General features: G+C 48.5%; 2 protein-coding genes across 2 annotated transcripts; both read left to right on the top strand.

Moving 5' to 3' along the window:
* Positions 1-13,839: 13,839 nt before the first annotated feature.
* Positions 13,840-14,802, top strand: LOC306956556 (olfactory receptor 14J1-like; the record flags this gene model as incomplete). Its single annotated transcript, XM_079547835.1, has 1 exon — positions 13,840-14,802. One exon carries the CDS (start codon positions 13,840-13,842, stop codon positions 14,800-14,802), a length of 963 nt encoding a protein of 320 aa, XP_079403961.1.
* A 4,975-nt stretch (positions 14,803-19,777) lies between these two features.
* LOC306956593 (olfactory receptor 14C36-like) lies at positions 19,778-20,743 on the top strand (the record flags this gene model as incomplete). Its single annotated transcript, XM_079547868.1, has 1 exon — positions 19,778-20,743. The coding sequence occupies one exon, from the start codon at positions 19,778-19,780 to the stop codon at positions 20,741-20,743; it is 966 nt and encodes a 321-aa protein (XP_079403994.1).
* Positions 20,744-24,328: the final 3,585 nt, after the last annotated feature.

Raw genomic sequence — 24,328 nt, forward strand, 5'->3', positions numbered from 1 at the left:
TTCTTGCCTTTTCAATTTCACTTGGGGCCCTTCTCACCTTTCACCCGCAGATACAAAGGCGGCCACCAGGGGGCGCAGCGACCCAGGAGCATGGTGAGCGGGCTGGGCTCCGCAGGGTGGGGTCTTGTTTGCTGTGGGGTCTCGTTAAATATTTACCAGGGGTGACTTCTTGACATTTCTACGTCTTGAGTGAACAAAACCTCCAGGGGGGATGCACTGCAAAATCCCTTCCGTGACAGTTCCCTGAGCAAGGTGACCTGCAGCCATATCTGTCAGTAAAACCAGGGGAGCCTGGCAAGCTGACTGTAAGAAAAAATATCTATATTTTGTGGAGTTCACGTGCTTTGCAGATTGTGCTTGTCACTGGCAGACCCAAAGAATCTGCAATCTATTGCCTGAAAAAACCTGAACTACTCCCTAATCTAGCCACGAGTTCTCATAGTGCATGGCCAAACTCCGTATGTGTGGCCGTGGGAGCCCATCCTGGAATCTTAGAAACCTTAGAAACTTACTCACTTCAGTCAATATTCCTCAGAGATGGCAGCACGGACAATTCATTGGTTCTTTCCAAAAGAACTCCAGAGTAGGAAAAATGCCACGTTGCATTTAAATACAGTGAATAAGGCAGCACTGATAAGCTCTGACAAGTACTGCGCAGAGCAGAATCAGCCCAAAGGAAGCTCTTCCAGCTGGCTGCTCTCTGGGCAATTCCCAAAGCAAACACTGAAGTGCTCTTTTCAGAGATAACCCACAACAGCTCTCTTATTTGTGGGAAATGCCCCATGAAGCTGTGACCAGCTGCTATTCTGTCAGATGGAGCACTTCATATTGGCACATCACCTTTCCTTGAAGAATCCTTGAGCTGTTTGCCATTAATCAGTGCTCTATTATTTCTCTCCTTTCGTCTGGATAAAACAAGCTTCACTTTATCCAAGAGGCTGTATCATGACAGGAACAAAACCCATAGGACACCTTTGTTCTGCTGAAGCTCAGGCACACAGCTGGTGACTACAGAATGCCAATTTTGACCCCCAGCCTTGGATTCCCTGCCTGTGTGTCTGAATGACCAACTGTCCTCATGGACAGAGGCAGCACTACTGCTGTGTCACATATGCAATACGGATTTCTGGATGTAACATGGTGACTTTTGATGTTGTCTGTTTAAAGGGAGCAGAAAATACATGGCACATCTCCTGACGTGACCTTAGGGGTCTCGTCCCTCCTGAATGATTCCATGATTCTGTAATTCTACGGTGCTGTGATTCTGTGGTTCTATGATTCCATGGCTCATTGATTCTATGAGTCTGTGACTTCAGGTATTCCACGATTCTGAGATTCCATGATTCCAAAAGTCATGCTCTTTGTGTTTGGCAGCAGTAGATAAAGAGGAAACCTGTCTGCCATAGCCCAGGTCTGTTATTCACTCCTGACCTCCTCCATGATCACAAAGGCACTGAGTGGACATTGCCAGCCTCCCTGTGTCTATGTGTCCCCATCACCCACCTGTCGCCACTGCCCATCTATGCACTTCCAGTTCCCTACCAACAACCAGTTCCCATGTGGCTTCACATCCCCACTTCCCCATATCTCCATGATGTCTCCAGATTGCCATGATCTTTTCATGTTCCCATGATGTCCCCATATCCCCATGATGCTCCCATGTCTTCATGCCCCATATCCCCATGATGCTCCTGTATCTTTATGCCCCCATATCCCCATGTCCCCTTGCTTTCCAAATATCTCCATAATTTCCTCACTGCCCACATCCCAGTTGCCCTCTCACTTCCCAGTGTCCGCAGATGCTGTGTCCCCAGTTCCCCCAACTATCAGCCCCACACCTTGCTGCCTCACGGGACTCAAGAGAAGGGATGAGTCCTTGGACAAAGCCTTGATATGGGGACGGCTTCATGTCTGGGTGGTCCTGGGTGACAGAAAGGAGGGGGTGTGCTGGGTGCAGGGACTTGGGAGCTTTGGGCTCAATGCCATGGGTATCCCCGCACTCAGTGTTCCTCCGCTGATCCCTGGCTCCCTCCTGTGCCCTGGGGCTGGGGCAGGGGATGACTGCATGCCAGGTCGGTCTGTGCCAAGGGAGCCTGCCAAACCCAGGGGCATGTGGGGGTTGTGGGAGGGACACTGGGAGGATAAATGCAGCCCTTGCCTCCTGCAGACTCACCCAGCTCCCAGAGCACAGAGGAAGATGAAGGCAGCTGCGCTCAGCCTCGTGATGCTCCTCGCTGCCCTGTGCTGCACAGTGGAAGCTCAGGTGAAGCATCCATGGGGGATGTGGGCTGGGGCTGGAGGGGATTGGCCATGGGAGTCCCCGATGCCAAGGTCTCTCTCACTCTCTTTCCTACTCCTCTCCCCACAGCCACTTGTGCAAGTGCCGGACTCGGAAGTTGTTGTGGTGAGTGCCTGGGCAGCCACACAGATTGCACCCTAGGGTGGCCCTGCAAGGAGCTCTGCAGGGACAGGTGGGGTCTGTCCCTGCCTGGCAGAGGCCACCCCTCAACTTGGCACATCCAAATTCCTTCCCTTTGTACTCTAGTCCCCTTTGCTTTTTGGTCCCCAAATCCCTTCTCTTTGGGGCTCCAAATGCCCACTCTTTGGCTCCCCATATCCCATCCTTTTGGCACCAACAAATCTCCTTTCTTTGGCATACTGATTCTCATCATCTCTTTAGGTCCCCAATTCCCTCTGTTTCATTTTCCCTCATTCTCCTCTCTTTGAGATCCCCATTCCTCTCCTTTTGGCACACCCAAGCCTCCTGGCACCCCTATTCCCCCCACTTTGGGCCCCCCAAACTCCTGTCCTGTCCCTATGTTCAACCCCATCCTGGGCTCCTCCATGGGCAGAGGTGCACGCAGACCTTGGCAGCCATGGGGTTAGGGGCAGCCCTAGGGACAAACCGGGGACTTGGGTGGGGACACCCAGTCTCACAGTTCCCTCATGGCTGCCCCTTGGCTCTTCTTCCCCAGCAACCTCCACCTGTCGCCGTTGACATTCCTGGTCCTGTAAGTTGAGGGGTGACCCTGGAATGAGGATGGGGCTGGGGTGTGTTGCTGTCCTCTCTGTTTTCCTCAGACTTGGAGACACCCCTGGTGCCCTAAGGCCTCTGTTGGGCTCCCTGCTGCTGTGGGCGGTCAATGGGCAGGGGAAGGAGGCAATGGGGGCAGTTGGGGCTGAGCAGGCTACAGGACCTTGCCTTGGCCACGGTGTTTTAGTGCCCACAATGGGTCCTTGCACCTTCAGGGTATCTCAGTGTGTCCCATTTTCCCCAGTGCTCCCAGTGTGTCCATGCATGTCCCATTGTCCCAGTACCCTCAGTGTGTCCCTAACACCTCCTTTCACCCCAGGTCGTGCTCAGCAGAGGAGAGGAGAATCCCTCACGTGTGAGGCGCGTGGCCCTGCGTGTCTAGGTGAGCAGCACGGGGACACCTGCAACCCCACAGGGCACTTGGGGGACCCTTGGTGTCTGGTGTCCTGTAGCTCTGAGGACCAGGCATCAGGGGTGGAACTGGATGGTATGGAGGGGACTGTCCCTGGCCTGTTATGGATCTGGGCACTGTCAACTTTCTGGATACCTGGTTCTGAGACAAGAAGAACAGCTGCATATCCCAGGGGACTTTGCATTCAGAGAGGAAGATAAGTCATGGGAGGAAGTCATGGGATCTCTCCCTCTCTCACTCCCTGGCAGTGTTGTGGTGCTCCCCAGCCCCGGGCCTTCAGTTCAAAGTAGAACGTTCAGTTTCAGACACTCTCTGTCTTGTTTTATTTGATTTATTTGCCTCAATTTCAGTTAGATTGTATTATATATTGTGTTATCTTGCAGTCGGATACCATATTTAGTAAAATTAAGTTTGCCTCCTTAGATTTTTGCAGCTGAGAACAAGAAAGATGCCTGCAAGTGGGAGATGACAAAAATGTGTTAACATTTCACAACTTCAAATATTCTCACGTGTCCTCTCTCTTTTTAACTTGAAAGCACTCATATTTGAGGGGATATTGTGTCAGTTGTTTATTTATTTATTTACCCTGAAAAGGACAATGTTTTCCAGAACTGTGTTAGCAGGACAGAGATGCCTTCAGTTACAGGGACACAGACAGTGGTGCCAGTGCCAATGCCTTGTGACCAATGCCCAGTGCCCACTGCTGCTCCACCCTGTTGCGAATTTGATATCCCTCATCCTCCAGGTGTCTCCAGCTCTCCTAAATCAATGACCATGTGTATGGTCAATGAATATAAAGATGTGATAATTATGAAATAAACAAGTGAATTTGGCAATGCAGATTATAATAACAAAAAGAGAATAGATAGAAAGCTTACCCATATTCTGGGCTCCACTGCAAAAGTCCAGAGGAGGGATCTCCAGAAGAGATCCTTCCCTACCGGCAGTCAGGTCTTAAATGGGTCTAGGAGAGGTGCAGGCAGGCTCCACCCCTTCCGGCAGCACAGGTGAATTGCCTTCACTGTGCTTCTCTGGCTGACTCATGGCTCACCTCAGGTGATCAAGCAGAGGTTCAGGCCGTGATTCAGCAGTTCCCATATACTCCACCCCTTCGCAGCGTGAACCAATGATCAGGTTGACTAAAGGGTAAGCTTTCCCTAATGCAGAGATCCACTATATCATGATGCTTATACAATTTTCATCGCGACGCATGTTGGTACAATTCAAGATGAGTGGTGATCAGTGGATGTCCATATTCTTCTATGGGCCAGTGCTCGATGATGCGACTGGAGGCATGAGGTCCTGAGGTGCAGGTCCGTTCTGTGTTCCATCAGTCCCATGCAGACCATCACCAGGTGTTGTACGTGATCTGACAGTAACACTGATTGCATTTTGTTCCTTCCGGTGGTCCTGAAGGCTCACAGACTCACGGGGGGTCATACAAATGTTTCAAAGGTACCAGGAGGGGAAGATCTGCTCTCCAGGGTGAGATACAGGCCGTATTTCTATCCTGGGTCAACACTTCCACTTGTACTGGGCACGTCCTGGCCGCCTGTACCACACCTTTTGGCCGGATGTCTGTGGCTGCATAATGATATCAGGCACCAAAGGAGGTGTCCTGATCTGCCATAGGACATGATGGGGGTCCCTTTGGCAATGAAAATTGGAGTGTTGACCACAATATCAGTAGGCCATCCCCCTATTACTGGAGGGACTACTGAGCCTCCCACCTCCAATAATCTCCACCAAGGTGCAAGTAGGTTACACCTCTTCAGTCCTACCTGCACCTTCCAAGGCCATTTTATTCTACGGGTGCCAGGATCTAAATTCTCAGGGGCAGGGAGCAGAAGATTTTCGTTACCAATATGGGGTCTTACCTGATGATCAGTGCCCATAATTTGGATCCTAAGTGGGGTAGTCCATGTTGTCTGCAACATTCTGAGGGCACTGGGTCTGCCGTTTCGGGGTCTTTCATTCAGGTCCCACTTCAAGGTTCAAGGTTTTATGCAGTCTTTTTGTCCACCCCTGAAGGGCTGGGAGTCTGTCTTCAGGGAAGCCTTACGAATACCGTTATAACATTCAATGAGGCCTGCCCCCATTGGATTATAGGACAGGTGGAATTGCAATTTTTTTTTTTCTACTAGGAACAATGAAATTTTCTAGGTTCCATGTCATTGTTGGTATTCTCTCTATAACTCTTACCCTTGGTTTCTTAGAGTAGTTCTGAAATTTTTGATTGTCCTTTACTTGTCTCCAAAGCTGGATAAGGATGTGGTTGGGCTGGCGGTCAATCTTTGCAAACAGGACCCCAGCCCAAATTAAATCATTAAACATCTGTTTTCGGGAGATCTTCATGGATCCCGACTGAGGAGCTCGAGTAGCCAGCATTTTGGTTTTAGTCAGTGGCAGGACCTCGGCTTCTTCTAATGTCTGAATTAGACATTAGTTGTGCCTAGGTCGCAGGCGTTCTGTTTCTCTTAGGTTGGCCACTAAGTGGGCAGCCTGCTGGACTACAGATTCTGAGGCTACCAGGGGATTTAATAGAGACCAAACTACCATAACAGATGAGAGGGAGCATGCTGTAGAATTAAGTCTCTCATCCCTGCTGAGAATTTGACCATATCAGGGCCATCAAATGCGTCTTCGTAGATTGCTTCCCTTATGCCTAGTTCAAGGATATAATTCTGAAGGTCCTCCATCGAGGACCACATCCCTGTATGTAGAGGTATATCTGATTTATTTGGCCATACTATACAGCACACCGCCATTAACCATTCTATTATAGAATGGTTTTCATGAAGATATTGATTACCCGCATATAACCTCTGCCTGAGAGCAGGATGGACAGTCATGGTGGCCAATTTGGCAATTTCCGGGCCATTCACCAAAACACTTTCTGCCCCAGAATCCCACAGTCTTAATAACCAAGCTGGCACACTTTCTCTAGGCTTCTGCGGAAATTGCTGTACTAAATCCATCGATTCTGTTGCCATGTATGGCCGGGCTGTTATGTGCAAATGAGTCTGGGCAGGGGGCCACTGATCAGGTGGCACCCCTGACAGTCTGTCCTGTACTGTTCTTGTTTTCTGAGGTATAACAGGACGGACTTCTAGTGGAGCTGTCAAAATTGGAAATTCCTCTGGTTCAGGTGTGCACAAGGAGTTGATTGCATGTGAGCTCCTGCTCTGCGTCTTTGGTCCTTCAGCGGGGAGTCAGTTGCTGACACACAGACCCTGGGTGATGACCAAGGTGCCTGGAGTGCTGCTGGATGTGTGCTAGTGCTTGTGAAGTGTGTGGGAAATCCCTGAGAGAGAAACCTCCTTCCTGAGCATCAGCTGACGGCCAGAGAGGGGATAGAGGTAATTTCAGCCATCCTAAATTACAACCGACCCCTTCATTTAGGGCACCCAAATTTGTCTTCTTTACCCATCCCCATGGTGCATGCAGAATTATACAGCTGACTAAATGCATGAGCTCACAAAAGAAGAGCCAGATCTTTCTCTGTTCTCCATCTGCTGAGTATTTTGAAGCTCAAGGCACTGCAGAGCTGGCACACATCTTCATATTTCAACTGATGAATTCTCAGTGTTCTATGGGCACACACATGAATGGCATCAGAAGCAGCCGAGTGTCAGGCCAGTTCCCTAGGTGGTCCAGCACACACACATGCTGCTGGCAAATGCAGCACAGGGCCTTCAGGAAAGCCATGCCCTAGGAGTGTCCGTGCTGCTTGGACAACTCCGAGCCTCACAGTGGGTCTAATGCCTGTGTGCCACCTTCTGAACACAAATACCGTACATGTGTTATGCAGCCATGCTAGGAACAATGGTGCTTGTTTCTTTATGTGTTTTTACACTAATGAGAACATCAACACACGCTGAGCTAGAAGTCTTTGTTCAACTGCAGTCCTGAGCTCTCGTTTGGAATACAGGGACACGGTTAAATGGCTTCCACAACTGGACTGTAGCATAAGAGGGATACACAGTCTTTGTGATGGATGAGTGAGGAGACAAGGAAAGGTGACTGCGCTCTGGGAGAGTGCACTGAACTTCTCCTGGGGATGACAGAGCAGCCAGGTCAGAGCAAATGGTAATGGCAATCAAAGGAGACCAGCAGTGTCTGTTCCTGGCTTCCTGATCAGAAAGAGCAAGTGGAAGGTGCCCTCTGCAGACAGATGGGTGCCTCATTTTGTCAGGCCATTTGGAGGCCATTTTCACTGCAGTGTCTGCTGCAGGGACAGCACAGCAGAGCATGCACCATGCAGGAGATCCCTGGACAGCACAGATGGCAGCTCCATGACCAAGCCATAGAGGAATCCAAGAGGAGAGGTGCTCTGCTGGATCTCAAACTCACTGGCAAGGAAGGGCTGGTGGGGAATGTGAATGTGAAGATGACAGTGAACCTGTGCTGCAGTGGCCATGGGATGGTGGAGCTGAGGAGCCTGAAGGGAGGATAAAAGACAAGCTCACAACCCTGGACTTCAGAAGAGCACACCTTGGCTTCTTCAGTTCTCTGTGACATACAGTGCAGCACGGAAAGGCTCTGAGGGGAATGGGATCAAAAAATGTGGTTACAATATAGGGATCGTGGCTTCAAAGCAGAAAAAGCCCATTCCAAGGAAAAGGAAGGCAAATAAAAATGTCAGAAATCCTGCATGACTGGGAATGGATCGCATTGGTCTCACCCAAACACAGAAAGGAAGCGTGCAGGAAGTGGAAACAAGAAGAGGTCACCTGGCAGCAATGCAGAGACTTTGTCCAGTGTTCCTGCTGACATGAGTTTAGGAAAGCCAGAGTTCAACTGCAATTGAATGAGCCCAGGCATATCACAGGCAAGGAGGGCTTGAAGAAATACAATGTAGTCTACAAAAGGAAGGCTAGGGAGAATGTGGGTCCAGAGTAGAATGGGGCAGGGAACCTGGTGAGACAGGACATGGAAAATTCTTTGACATTCATTTCCTTCCTGACCTCACGGTTTATTAGTTGGTCTGGGCAACTTGGAATCCTGGGTGCCAGAGACAGGTGGGAAATGTTGGTGCAAGGCAGATGTACTGTTGGAGAAAGAAGAGGTGATCAGAGAATACCTAAGCAAACAGGATCCCGTGTTGGAAGAGGCTGACAAGTATTGTAGGATTTTTGAACTGTTTGGGTTGGAAGAACCTTAAAGACCATCCAGTTCCATCTCCCTTGCTGTGTGCAGGGCTGTCACACAGTAGATGAGGATGCCTGGGCCCTTGACATCTCGAACATCTCCAGGGGTGGTGCAGCCCCATCTGCTCTGGGCTGCCTGTTCCATACCAGCTCCATGCCTCACATGCTGATCTACGGAATGTTGGAAATTCCTTCCAAATGTCTAATGTAAATCTCTTGTTTGGTTTATTGTGTTTCATCCTGGTCCTATTATTCAGAAATGCTGTAAGAAGTCAGTCTCCATCTTTTTTATTGGAACAAGGCATTGGCTAGAAGATGTGGGAAGGCATAATGCAGAGTAGTGCCTCCACATTTCAGATCCCCAGAACAAGGAAGATGTCTGCAAGTGGGAGTTGATAAAAAAGTGTTAACACTTCTCAACTTCAAACATTCTCATGTGTCATCTCTATTTTTAAGTTGAGAATGCTCATATTACGGGGGATATTGTGTCTGTTATTTTACTTTATTTTTATTTTTATTTTTATTTTTATTTTTATTTTTATTTTTATTTTTATTTTTATTTTTATTTTTATTTTTACTTTATTTTTATTTTTATTTTTACTTTTACTTTATTTTTATTTTTATTTTTATTTTTATTTTTTGTTTTTATTTTTATTTTTATTTTTATATTGCTTTTTTAATGGCCCTCATCCTCCAGGTGTCTCCAGCTCTCCTAAATCAATGACCGTGGTTCAGGCCATGCTTTCAGCAGGCCATCTGGACACATGCTCTTCCCACTGCTCTCTAGATTTTCCCATCCCTTGCTCTTTGTTCACTCAGATTTCTCTCTCCCAACTATCTGCCTGATCTCTGGTCTTCAGGGAGATTACTGAAATCTGCTCCTTCTCTCCAAAGTTGGATGGACTCTTTTCTCAACTCCTTAGCTGTCATTATATCTATCCCTTCCTATCTCTGCCTAACTCATTTCTTTTACAACTATTCCCTGTGAAAGACAAACCTCATTAGATGCAGCATGGACAAAGCATAAACTTTATCACTGTGTTTTACTTTCATTCAATTGCATCCCATTTCCTTCTGTCTGTGGGAAAAAATAAAATAAATAAAAGACCAAAAAACTGTCAAAAAGAAATCTTTCATTACCCATGTACAACTGGTTCTCTGAGGAATGCCAGGGGGAATTATTTCAAAGGAGGTTTAACACTGAGCGGGTGACTGCAGAGGAGAAGAGTGATGTGAGGAAAAGTGATGCAAGTCCCATGGGGCCAATGTGAGCAGAAATGAGGTGGGGAAGTTGAGGAGCAATTTTGTCCATGCAGTGACAGAGGAAAGTTCATAAGGGAAAATCCTGGATCAATATCAATAGCCAAGAGCTGATTAAAATTTTTGTTTTAAACACAACTATATATAAATAGTAAATGAATGTCCGTTGGATTCTTCCTCATTAAGGTCACTCCAGACACCTCTCCAGTTTGCTGTGCAAGTTCTCAACACTTAAAAAAGATGACAGGAAGACACAAGGCACAGCACGGCTCTGCAGGTTGTAATGGGCCCCAGGGGGCATTTGCTGCTGAGTCCATCAACCTCCAGTGCACAGAGAAGAGAAGATTGCACAAAGTGCTCAAGGAGACAAAGTCAGAAGGAACAGTGAAGTTTCTTGGAGTATTAATGGGCCCCACTGAGGGCCATTCACAAGCAAGCTTCCCCTGGGACTTGTTAGAGCAGAGAATTGGAAGCCTTGATTACAGGCAGACCAAGGCACTGGGATGGTGGCTGTGATGCTGAGAAAAGCCTCCTTTGTCTTGTGAAGCAGAAAGGCCAAGCCCTGATCCCCAGAGCCTTGGCAGGGAGATCCTGTCCCTCCTGCTGGCTCAGGGCCCTACCTGTCAAATGAAAGAGCTTGGGGTCAGCAGCTGCCAGACTCTGCATGGGGTGCAAGGATGCCGCGAGGCCCAAGTCCCCTGTGGGCAGTGTGTCTCATGATAGGATGTGGGATGTGAGAAGGGACCACTCTGAACAAGCAGTCAATCCCAATGAAACTTTGAACTTCAGATCTCTCAGGGCCAAGGTGAAGGCGCCGCTTCCTCACTGGGAAGTTTGGCTCTGAGGATGCCATGTGTGATACTAACCCACATGCAGAGCCCCTTTCGCGTCCTGCACTTTTTCCACAATAAACCCATGCAGCGCTACAGGCTTGGGGATGAGTGGCTGGATGACTGTGAAGAGCAAAGGGACCAGGGGGTGTTGGTTGATGCTTGGCTGAATGTGAGCAGACAGCATGCCCAGGTGGCCGTTAGGGAAAACGGCATCCTGGCCTGCATTAGAAATAGTGTGGCTAGCAGGAGCAGGGAGGACATCATCCCCCAGTACTCAGCACTGGTGAGGTCACACCTCAAGTACTGTGTTCAGTTTGGGCCCCTCACTACAAGAAAGACCCTGAAACATGTCCAAAGAAGGGCAACAAAGCTGGTGAGGGGTCTGGAGCACAGGTCTTATGAGGAGTAGCTGAGAGAGCTGGGATTGTTCAGACTGGAGAAGACGAGGCTCAGGGGAGACCTCCTTGCACTCTCCCACATCCTAAAGGCAGGTTGTGATGAGGGGGGGGTTGGCTCTTCTGCCAGGCAACAAACAGGACCCGAGGAAGTGGCCACAAGTTGTACCAGAGGAGCTTTAGGTTAGACATAAGGAAGAACTTTTTCTCTCAGAGAGTGGTCAGGCACTGGAATGGCTGCCCAGGAGGTTGTGGAGGTTCCGTCCCTGGCAGCGTTCAACAGATGTCTACGTGAGGAGCTGTGAGATCTGGTTTAGTGCTTGTGGTAGTAATGATGATGGGAGGACGGTTGGACTCGATGATCTTACATCATTTCTGACCATGCGATTCTATGATTCTATGATTCTATGATTCTAATCTGTATTGATGCACCATCACTGTGCTGCTGCCTGCTGTGACAGAACAGTGGATCTGCCATCACTCTGCTCCTTCCCACTGTGACAGCACAGTGACCCTGACATTATGATGTTCCTTCCCACTGTCACAGAACAACAACTGCAACACCACTGTGCTCATATCAGCTGTGACAGCACAGTGGAGCTGAAATCACGGAGTTTGTCTCTCCTTTACAGTACAGTGACTCTGACATCACTGTAATACTGACCACTGCCACAACTCAGTGATTCTGACATCACTGCTCTCCACATTTCTGATACACCACTGTGGCATTGCTGAACTCCTATCCACTGTGACAGCACAGTGACTTCAACATCATTGTGCTTGTACCTGCTATCATAGAATCCTGGCATATCCCGCAATGGAAGGGACCCATAAGGATCATTAAGTCCAACTTTTGGCTCCACACATCTGCCCTAAAAGCAGACCATATGACTGAGTGTGTTGCCTTGTCACGGAGTTATCTAGAGCAATGTGTGCCCGTGACAGAGGGCAGCAGGCCTGCAGTCCTACTGGTCAAAAATTAAAGTATGAATGATCATAATAATAACAACAACAATAATAATAACAAATCAGCGGCAACAGTCTAAGGAGGAAACATAATTTTACTAAATATGATATTGGAATGCAAGATAAAAGATAACACAATATTATAAAATAAAATTGAAATTTAGGGTAATAAATAAATAAATAAATAATAATTAAATAATAAACTTAATAATAAATAAATAATAAATAAATAAATAAATAAATACAAAATGAGAGAGCGAGTGTCTGAAACCTTGCTTTGAACTGGAGTCGCACGGCTGGGGAGCGAACCCACACATTGCAGAGCAGCAAGCAAGGGAGAGATCCTGGGACTTCCTCCCATGACTGATCTTCCCCTCTCTGAACTCAGAGTCCTCTGGGTATGCAGTTCTTGTCTCCTGAGAGCCAGGTATCCAGAAAGTTGTCCGTCCACAGAACTGGAGTATTTACTCCTTAATTCCCTGTGCTTTACATGATGTTATGATGTGGAGTACCAATAACAAGAATCGTAAAACCATGACACCAGATGGGGCATTTGCAGCTTTGCTAGGCACACACCATCTGCTAGGACAAGAAATGCTTCAGGGATCAGTCTGTCTACTGGTGATTAATTCATCTGACTTCAAAGTACGTTTTGCAGAGATGACCCTGTTGTCTATCAGGAGCTGCCAATGCAGAGACCTAAGGAGATCCCCAGGGAGAGCAGTGAGGAAGAGAAAATGACATTCTCTGCTGGAGAGCTGGGCCGGGCTCCTGGGACACAGGGAGCTCATAAAAGTGGGCAGTGCTGCAGAGAGACAGCTGTGCCCAGGAGCAGCTCTTCTACACAGCACAGCCTGCAGGTGATAGGAGGAGAGCAGAGAAAGGAGAGAGAGCTTATAGGATGTGTATGGTGTGAGCAGGCTGTGAGCTCACTGGAGGAGCATCGCTGACAGCCTCTGACAAGGTAAGTCTCAGTGCAGGCTATGACTCTGCCGTCTGCCAGGCTCAACACTCAGCCTGCCTGGGGAGCTGCCCAGGGCGCTGCGGGGAGACGTGTGGGGGGAAGGAGCCCCCCGGAGGGCAGGGTAGGGCAGGGCAGGGCAGGGCAGGGCAGGGCAGGGCAGGGCAGGGGCCTTCAGGTGCCAGGGGCATGGGGATCACAGCTTCAGCGCTCCCAGAGTATTACCAAGGGCACTTTGCAAGAGGAGAGACAAGGCAGGGATTTTCCCATACCTGTCCTTAGGGAAGGAGAATGAGTTGGAGGCAGAAATCTGAAAGGAGATGCGAAATATGAACACAACTATAAGAGTCCTGAACTGTACGTTTCTCAGTCTGCAGTTACAAGCACAAACTCCTCATGTGCTTTCAGCCTCTTTTCTCCCAAAGGATTGCACCAGCTGAAATTTCCGTACTTCTCTGCAGACATGAATAATGCACTTGTCCTGCAACCAGGCAGCTTTCTCTAGTAGAAATTCAAGTCTACAGAGGTAGGAATGGGTACTCTGAGTGCAGACAGGGTAGAGATATGAGGAATGGAAATATGTCATAGGAAGAAAATATCCAGGAGGCTGGGATATGATTAGAGAATGAGAGGAAAGTAAGAGCTCCTTCATCTTCGACTTCTCAAGGCATGGTGAAGCTCATGTATTCAAGCTATGGAGTTAAATGAACGTTGTCCTAAGAGAAAGAAAAACTGTTATAGTATAGGGGGAGGAGTGTCTTTGAAAAAGCTCTTGACTCGTCATTATCTTCTGCACTCTGAACAGGACTCCATGCCCAGGAACTGCAGATGCCCAACAGCAGCTCCATCAGCGAGTTCCTCCTCCTGGCATTGGCAGACACGCGGCAGCTGCAGCTCCTGCACTTCTGGCTCATGCTGGGCATCTACCTGGCTGCCCTCCTGGGCAACGGCCTCATCAGCACAGCCGTAGCCTGCGACCACCGCCTGCACACCCCCATGTACTTCTTCCTCCTCAACCTCGCCCTCCTCGACCTGGGCTGCATCTCCACCACTCTCCCCAAAGCCATGGCCAATGCCCTGTGGGACACCAGGCACATCTCCTATGAAGGATGTGTTGCCCAGACCTTTCTGTTTGCATCTCTGTTTTCAGCAGAATATTCTGTCCTCACCATCATGTCCTATGACCGCTACGTTGCCATCTGCAAGCCCCTGCACTATGGGACCTTGATGGACAGCAGAGCTTGTGCCACCATGGCAGCAGCTGCCTGGGGCACTGGGCTTCTCCATGCTCTGCTGCACACTATCAGTACATTTTCTCAGCCACTGTGCCGAGGCAATGTTGTGGATCAGTTCTTTTGTGAAATCCCCCACATCCTCAGGCTCTCCTGCTCTGAATCAGACTACCTCAGGGAAATTGGTTTCATTGTGTTTAGTGTTCTTGCTGTATTTGTGTGTTTTGTTTTTATTATTGTGTCCTATGTGCAGATCTTCAGGGCTGTGCTGAGGATGTCCTCTGAGCAGGGACGACACAAAGCCTTCTCCACATGCCTCCCTCACCTTGTCGTGGTCTCCCTCTTTGTCAGCACTGACTTTTTGACCTACCTGAAGCCCCCATCCATCTCCTCCCCATCCCTGGACCTGGTGGTTTCATTTCTGTACTCGGTGGTGCCTCCAACATTAAACCCCCTCGTCTACAGCATGAGGAACCAGGAGCTCAAGGATGCGGAGAGGAAAATGATGTCGTGGACAAATTTCAGCAGGGATCGTCTTCTCATCTGCCTGAACAAATGACTCACAGTTTTTTCTGAAACATGTCTATGTTATCTTAGAAATATTGAATGGCCTGTACTGAAAAGGACCATAAAGATCATCTAGTTTCAACCCCACTGTTACAGGCAGGGTCACCAACCACCAGAGCAGGCTGCCCAGAGCCACTCATCCAGCCTGGCCTTGAATGCCTCCAGGGATGGGGCATCCACAACCTCTGTGGGCAACCTGTCCCAGGGCTTCACCACCCTCTGGGTGAAAAACCTCCTTTTAATATCTAGCCTAAACCTCCCCAGCCTCAGTTTAAAACCGCTCCCCCTTGTTCTATCACCAGCCACTGTCCTAAACAGCCATTCCCCCTCCTCTTCATACATTCCCTTGAAGTACTGGAAGGCCACAATGAAGTTTCCTCAGAATCTTCCCTTCCACAAACCAAGCAAGTCCAGTTCCCTCAACTTTTCTTCCTAGCAGAGCTGCTCCAGCTTTCTGATCATCTTAGTGCCCTCCTCTGGACCCACCCCAAGAGGGGAAGCTGGGGAGCCCACAGGCAAATGAGGGCTCTGCAGTGGTGCTGCTGAGCTAGCAGGGCAGATGGAGAGGGACTCAGCAGTAGAGAGAGTTTGACAATGATGACCCAAAATGGTTCATGGATGTTTGTGTTCATTGAGAATAAATCAGAGTTTCTTGGCTTCCCAGTGGCCATTTCAGCACTGGGTCACCCCCAGGAATCCAGCGGCTTGTCTGGGGGGCATTGAATGTGCTGGGTTGGGCTGCAGCTACAGGGACGAAAACAACATTGGCAGTGTACTGCCCTGAGACCCTCTTCCCAAGTTCCATCTGCAGCTTCCAGAGGGCTCTGGTCTCCTGCAGGTCCTCTTGGAAAGCTGCCTGTCCCAGACAGGATCTCTGGGGCCCTTGGAGATGGCATGGGATGCTTGTGATCACACAGTGGAGCTTTGCTCCTTTTCATTTTTTCCATTAATAATTATCATTTCCTGTCTACTTATGTAAAGTACTTATCCTAGTGGGAAGGTGAACCACACTGGTGGGATATGGCTGAGGAGTGTGTTCTCTTTTTAGGCAAATTGTATTGTGCTTTACTGTTGTTTGTTTTAAAGTAGGAAGCAACATCCTATGCCTGTGTGCAGACAGTTCTCCTAGGGAAGCAGGTAAAGGAATGGTGTAAAGGAACTGTACCATCCAGCTGCAGACTCCAGTGGAGAATTCTGGTGTAGGGAAAGTGATGCAAGTGCCAGGTGGCATACAGCAGACACGTCAGGCCTGGGGAGGTGAGCAGTCAGGTTGTCTGTACTGCGTGAGACCTCAAGCAATTGCTTTTCCTGCCTATGCAGATCTCCTTAGGAGACACCCTCAATCAACATCAGTTGGACAATGGTGCTCCAAAAGCAACAAGATGCACCTTGTAAAATCAGAAAACATTTTTCTTGGGTGCCCTTTGAAATCTTCTTTCTTTCCTATAGGAAACATGGAGTGAAGTGTGAGTAAACTCAGAGTCAAGTATGAGGCAATCCCGGAGTAAAGTGTGGGTAGGCCTGAACAGAGAGTGCACACACCCAGGGTAGGGTGCCAGTAGAGCCCAGAGAAAAGTGTGAGTAAACCAGGAGTAAAGTGTGAGTAATGTTGAAGAAAAGTTTGAGGAATCCTTGAGTAAAATGTGAGTGAAACACAGTCAAAACAGAAGTATGAGTAAACCCAGAGTACAGTGTTCATAAACCCAGAGTAAAGTGTGAGTAAAAGCAGAGTAAGGTGTGAATTTGCCCAGAGTAGACTAAGACTAAGCCCAGAGTGAAGAGTGTGCATGTCTGGTGCAAAATGTGAGTAAAACTTGGAGAAAACCATGAATAAACTAGAGTCCAGTGTGAGTAAACTTGGAGTCAAGTCTAATGTTTTCTACCTAAAAATAGTGAGGAGTCATGAGATGATTAGAAGTTGAGAAGTGTGTTAGTGTGTTTTTATTGATTTCTATCTTTGTCTTCAAACCATTCTTTCAATTTCATTGACATTAGTGAACAACTTTCAGACTTACAGCTTCACAAATGAGAGAAGATCCTTTAGTGTCTTGCACAGATCTTGGTGTCCACAGAACTTCCCTGCCCAGACCTGTGCATGACATCTCTCAGCCTTTGCTCTGACTGAGTCACACTGTGGTCCTGAGTTCTTCTCATTTTTCTCCGATCTTGTTTTAGATGATCACGTACGTGCAGCACAGGACTCTTCACGCTCTGTGAACATCTGCTCTCTTCCCATATGCCTTGAGGACATAGGATCACAAGAGAACCCAGGCTGGAAGGGAACCTGGGGGATGTCTTCAGTGCAACCCGTCAGAAAGAGGGACAAATCAAGTTGTTCAGCGTTTACTCCTGATGGATTTTGCAAACCTCCATGGGTAGGCACTGCAGAGCATCACTGGGTGACCTGCCCTAATTCTTGTATCAACTTGTGGTGAAAATGGTGCTTTTCTGATGCACAGGCTGAACCTCTCCTCTCTCACTTCCCACACATTCTCTTTTATCTCCCACATGCACCGTAGGGAAGGACCCGGCTCTGTGCTCTTCATCACCTCCTTATAGGTTCTGGCAGGCTGCACTGAGATCCCCTTCATGCTTCCCTTCTCCAGGCTGGACAAGCCCAGCTCCCTCAGCCTCTCTCCGCAGGTGAAGTGTTGCAGCCTGAATCATTTGACCTGAGCCTTCCCAAATCCACTCCAGCTTGCTGTTGTATTACTTGTGTTGGGGATCTCAAATGAGGAGGCACTATTCTGGATAATGCCTTCCCTCCATCTCCTAGCCGTGCTCTTGTACATATAAAAAAAGTTGAAGACTAACTTTTTTCCTGATTTCCAAAGAATAGGACATGGAATAATGACAATAAACTAAAAGAGAGATTTGTCGAATTTCAAAAATTCGACATTTTGAAGACATTCCTTGCAATCCAACAATCGTGGAGTGAGGCATGGGACAGCTGTGGAACAAGTATCTCAAAGAAACAGTGGGATCCTCACCCGTCCATTGTAAAGACTCTGAATGCCCTTTGTGCTACAATCCAGTTGTGGAAGCCATTTAACCACATCCCTGTGGTCCAAACAAGAGCTCAGGCGTGCAACTGTACAACGACTTGTGACTCAGCAGGTGTTGGTGTTCTCATTAGCATAAAGACACATAAGTAAACATCCTAATTGGGAAGCATCATTAGATTTAGAGTGTCTGTACAGCACATTTATGGTATTTGTGTTCAGAAGGTGGCAGGCAGGTATTAGACACATTGTGGAGCACAGGGTTATGCAGTCAGCACGGACACTCCTGGGGCATGGCTTTCCTGAGGGCCCTGTGCTGCATTTGCAGCTGCATCTGTGTGTGTGCTGGACAGCCCAGGGAACTGGCCTGACACTAAGCTGCTTCTGATGCCATTCACATGTGAGACCATACAAAACTGATGTTTCTTCAGATGAAGAATATAGATGTGTGTTAGCTCTGTACTGCCTTGAGCTCCGGAATGTGCAGCAGATGAAGAACAGAGAAAGATCTGATCTTCTTTGAGAGCTCATCCGGTTAGTCAGCTGTATAACTCTGCATGCTCCATGGAGACGGGTGAGAGAGGCACTTTAAGATGCTGTAAATGCAGGGGTTAGTTCTCATTTAGGATTGCCAAGAACACTGCTAATCCTTCTCTGGGCCTCAGGAAGGAGGTGTCTATCTCAGGGATTTCTCACACCCTTTACAAGCACTAGCACACATCCAGCAGCACCCCAAGCACCTTGGTCATCACCCAGGATCTGTGTGTGAGCAACTGACTCCCTGCTGAAGGACCAAGGACTCAGAGCAGGAGCTCACATGCAGGCAACTCCTTGTTCAGACCTGAACTCAACCAGAAGAATCCCAAACAGCCACAGCGTTTCCATCCAGGGCTGAAATGCCTGCACTGCCTCAGCTGGATCACTGCCTTGCACGGGGCAAGTCTACCCCTCACTGTCCTTGCCTGAGTGCCCTTTTTATTACAGCAAACACTCTCTGGTAGGACTTACCATATGTATGCAATTAGTCACTGTCCACTGGACATTCGGTGGTTAATTCAGCAGATATCAAAGTACAATCATGATGTTGTCTTTCAGGAGCTGTTGGCCATGGAGACCCAGGGACATCTCAGGGGAGATCAGTGGGAAGGACAGAAATGACATCCTCTGCTTCTGAGGTACTCTGGGCTCTTGGGACACAAAGAGCTCCTACAAGTGGGCAGTGCTGCACAGAAACAGTTGTGCCCAGGAGCAGCTCTTCTGCACAGCAAAGCAGGGCTGGGGGCATGATCTGAGGGTGACGAGAAGAAGGAAGAGAGCATACAGGCTGCGTGGCAAAATAGCAGGCTGAGAGCTCACTGGAGGAGCAGAGCTCACAGCCCTTGACCTGGTAAGTCTCTCATTCCAGGCAGTGTATTGGCTTTTACAGGAGGGATCACTAAATTTGGGACATCCCTAGCAGAACTGACTGAAGGCACTCCATGTTTCTTTATCATGGAAAAAGACCTGCTCCAGCTGAGGGCTTCCGGGCTGCAGCATCAGAGCACAGCCCTGAGGGCTGCGTGTCCCAGGATGGCTGCAGGCTGTACAGCTGGGGCTGCAGCTGGCTGCCCAGGGCTTTCCTGCAGAGCAGGATGCGAGTTTGATGGAAAAAGTGCTCCCTAGAACTTCTGTTTTTGATCCACATACTTTTGTCATTAAATTTCATATGTCAGCCAGCACTTCTGCATTAGAACAGATTTTATCTGATACATTCTGAAAATAAAGCCTGACCCCACACCATCATCACGTTCCCATGTACCCACAGGGAAATGTCTGCTTCACTGAGATAAAAGGTGCAGAGTGGCAAACTCAACCTCATGAAATGTGAATCACGTCATGGAGCTAAATGAACACTCCCCACACAGAAAGACTTGTCCTTGACATTTTTACTCTTTCAACAGGTCCTGGTGCCCAGAAGAACTGCAGATGCCCAACAGCAGCTCCATCAGCGAGTTCCTCCTCCTGGCGTTGGCAGACACGCGGCAGCTGCAGCTCCTGCACTTCTGGCTCTTGCTGGGCATCTACCTGGCTGCCCTCCTGGGCAACGGCCTCATCAGCACAGCCGTAGCCTGCCACCACCGCCTGCACACCCCCATGTACTTCTTCCTCCTCAACCTCGCCCTCCTCGACCTGGGCTGCATCTCCACCACTCTCCCCAAAGCCATGGCCAATGCCCTCTGGGACACCAGGCACATCTCCTACTCAGGATGTGTTGCACAGACCTTTCTGTTTGTCTTTTTCATCTCAGCAGAGTATTGCATTCTCACCATCATGTCCTACGACCGCTACGTTGCCATCTGCAAACCCCTGCACTATGGGACCTTGATAGACAGGAGATCTTGTGCCACCATGGCAGCAGCTGCCTGGGGCACTGGGCTTCTCTATTCCCTGTTGCATACTGCCAGTACATTTTCTCAGCCACTGTGCCGAGGCAATGTTGTGGATCAGTTCTTCTGTGAAATCCCCCAGATCCTCAAACTCTCCTGCTCAAAATTCTATCTCAGGCAATTTGGGTTTCTCCTTGTTAGTATCAGCTTAGCCTTTGGGTGCTTTGTTTTCATTGTTGTGTCATACGCGCAGATCTTCAGGGCCGTGCTGAGGATGCCCTCTGAGCAGGGATGCCACAAAGCCTTCTCCACGTGCCTCCCTCACCTGGCTGTGCTCTCCCTGTTAGTCAGCACTGCCACATTTGCCTATTTGAAGCCCACCTCCATCTCTTCCCCATCCCTGGACCTGCTGGTGTCATTTCTGTACTCAGTGGTGCCTCCAGCAATTAATCCCCTCATCTACAGCATGAGGAACCAGGAAGTCAAAGATGCTCTGTGGAAACTGATGAACAAATGTGTTTTGAAATCAGTGAACTGCCAACCTTTCTCTATCAAAGAGATGTAATGCAGATTTTAACAGAATCCAACTGTATTTTTTTCGTTTATGTATTTAAGTGTAATTTATTGAATGTTATGTTCTGTGTTTCATATATTCTAATGTTTCTCACTGAAACATCATTATGCCTATCAATTCCTATTGGGCTTGTGGCTATATTGCATAGTCCTGAAATGCTGGACATGAAGAACCAGGCTCTCTGTGAAGCCTAACAAAACGAAGGGGCATGCAATGACTTTGTCTGTCTTCCTTCCTGTGAAACATTTCTGGAGCTGCTGGGGTCAGTTGTTCTCAGAAACCCACAATCCAGCAGGAAGCATACGGCTGTTAATCCAACTGTGCGGTGACTTCAGCCTGCAATAGCTGACGGGCCATCCCTAGGCTCCTGACTGGAGTCTGTGCTTGCAGGCTCACATCTGTCAGTGCCTCTGACAGGCCAGCAGCAGCACCTGGTTTGCACGTTGGTTGTGAGATCCCCTCTTCCTCACTCCCTGTGAGACCTTGCATAGGAAAAGGACTTGGATATGGGTTCTCATCTCAGAAGTTTCCAGTCTTCCTTAAGGGCTTCTCCATTTTGCACACAGAGGTTTCCACTGTCTTCAGGATGACCTGTGATAGAGAAATCATGTACAAAGATCTGACATAAGCTACCCAGGACCTGTAGGAGCCATCCTGGAGCATAGGCTGGTAGGTAGAAAGCTGCCTCTAATGAGATGGGGAGATCAGGAGAAGCCTGGAGAACAGAGATGGGAGATGGAGGGGAGGGAAGAGGAGCTTGGCCAGAAAAAATGAAGATCTGGAAAAGGAAAGAGGGGTTCAGGCAGTGTTGGTGCTGCTGTGACTCACTCAGGCTGCAAAACCCACAGACCTTAAGCCTTCTTTGTACCTCAAAGTGCATTCCTCACCCTGACAGGAATCCACTGCAATAATGCTGAACCTCAAAGCTTCTCTCGAAGCCCAAATTCAGAACTCCAGTACCCTAGCCATACTTTTACTCTCTTGCCCACTCTCATCCTTGGCCCATGGGTGTCCATCCTTTTGGCTCACCTGGGCTACATTTAGTGAATGGAAGTTTTCTCAGGCTGCATACGCCTAGGTTCCTTCAAAAGCAAGGCTTCCTATTTATTTCCATGGGAACTACAACAGACACAAAGAGCACCATAACACTATTGGATAGAGCAAATTCTCAGCTACAAAGCACTGTTTTTCTACAGTCACCACCATTAGCTATGCATTTTTGACAGTGATGAACAAGAGCCTGCATACCATGCTCATCACCATCTGCACCAGCAAAGGTGACCCACTGTCACCACTGCTGAAACACATCGCCCACTGCCTCCCTCTGCTCACATCCACTGTTTGCTCGCCACAAACATTCAGCAGGCATTGGTGAATGTCAAGGAGTGCAACTTTTTTTCATCTTGGAGGAATTCAGCGGCACACCTTTGCTTCATATGCACTGCCATGTCAGATGCCATTCTGTCAGACTGCCCCTCTGCTGCCATCTGTCACACGGCAGCAACATGTAATGGGACACTGGTGGGAAGGTTCAGCCTCTGCAGCCATACCTCCAACATCCGCCTCTGATCTTATGGCCCAACTTAATAAAATGGTGGCATTACTTTTGAGGCAGCTCTCATCACTGCAGGTCGGCGGCCCTCCCTGCGGCAGGGGATTGGAACCTGCTGATCTCCGGAGCTCCTTCCCAATCCAACCATTCTATGTCTTATAATTCTCATGGAATATGTAATATCGTTAATATATAAGTAACATATATAAGTAATATAAGTAACAAAACATTTCATTTAATATGTTGTTCTTACAATATTCATTAAAACAAACAAACAAACAAAAGCAAACAAACAAACAAAAAAACACAAAACCAGTGGGATATTTGACCTTGTTTTTGTGAAGCTAACACACCAGTCTGGTCAGATGGCAGCAGTTGTGATTCTTACTGAGGTCTCAAGGTGTGCAGCAGAGATTTTGGATGAGATTTTCTTCTTCCTGTACTTCCCTCTTGACAATCTTTGTTCAAAACCTGTGTGTTCTGCCAATAAGCAATGACACGAATAAGGTGTGATTGTGAAGTGAAGGGGCTGAGATAGGGATTATGAGAGTCTGTTACAGAGACATGATCAAATTTCTTACTTGAATATCTGATTAAAATTCCATACGTTCCACTTGAAGATTTTCCTGTCATGTGTTTATATCAACAGAAAATGGTCTCACAAACATAAAGAGATGATTTATTTTGTCAGTCCTGAAGCCCACAAGCTGTGGGTTGTGGTCCACAAACCCGGAGGACGGGATGCCATTCAGAGGGACCCGGTCAGGCTGAGCAGTGGGCCCAGGAGAACCTCATGAGGTTCAAGAAATCCAAGTGCAAAGTGTGGCAGCAGAGTTGTGACAGTCCCCACTACCAGTACAAGCTGGGGGATGAAAGCATGGAGCACAGCCCTGCTGAGAAGGACCTGGTGAGTCCTGGTGGATGGCAGCTGGACATGAGCCAGCACTGTGCCCTCACAGCCCTGAAAGCCAACCGTATCCTGGGCTGCATCACAGAGATCACAGAAATCACAGAAACACCAAGGTTGGAAAAGACCTACAAGGTCATCCAGTCCAAACGTCCACCCATCACCAATAGGTCTCACCCAACCACATCCCTCAACACAACGTCAACACATTCCTTGCCCACCTTCAGGGTCAGCGACTCCACCACCTCCCTGTGCAGCCCATTCCAGTGCCTGACCACCCTTTCAGTAATGTTGTATTTCCTAAAGTCCAGCCGGTGCAACTTGAGGCCATTCCCTCTTATCCAATTACTGTCACATGAGAGAAGAGGCCGACCCCCAGCTCACTGCAACCTCCCTCCAGTCACAGAGAGCAATAAGATCTCCCCTGAACCTCCTCTTCTCCAGACTAAACAATCCATCTCCCTCAGCTGCTCCTCAGAAGACTTGTGCTCCAGACCCCTTACCAGTTTTGTTACTCTTCTGTGGACGTGCTCCAGGGCCTCAATGTCTTCCCTGCAGTGAGGGTCCAAAAAGTGAACACAGCACTGAAGTTGCAGCCTCATCAATGTGAGTACAGAGGGCCAATGACTTCCCTACTCCTGCTAGCAGTGCTATTTCTGATACAAGCCAGGATGCCATTGGCCTTCTTGGCCACCTGGGCACACTGCTGGCTCGTGTTCCTCTGAGCATCAGTCAATACCCCCAGGTCCATTTCCTCTGCATAGTCTTCCAGCCACTCTGCCCCATGCCTGTAGCATTCTTTAGGGTTGCTGTGGCCAAAGCCCAGGACCCGGCATTCATTCTTGTTGAACTTCAAACCATTGGCTACAGCCTGTCAGATCCCTCTGTAGGGCCTTGCAACCCCCAGGCAGATCGACACTTCCTGCCAACTTGGTGCCATCTGCAAGCCATGGATGTTCAAGGACCGTTTGGAATTTCTGTTGAGGAACCTGGTCTAGTGAGAACTATTGGTGATGGGTGGGTGGTTGGACTGGATGATCTTGAAGGTCTTTTCCAACCTTGGTAATTCTGTGATTCTGTGATGATGACAAATGCCTGCAGTATCTTCATGCCTGCT

The sequence above is a fragment of the Tetrao urogallus genome, assembly GCF_951394365.1.
Source record: "Tetrao urogallus genome assembly, chromosome: 32".
NCBI lineage: Eukaryota > Metazoa > Chordata > Aves > Galliformes > Phasianidae > Tetrao > Tetrao urogallus.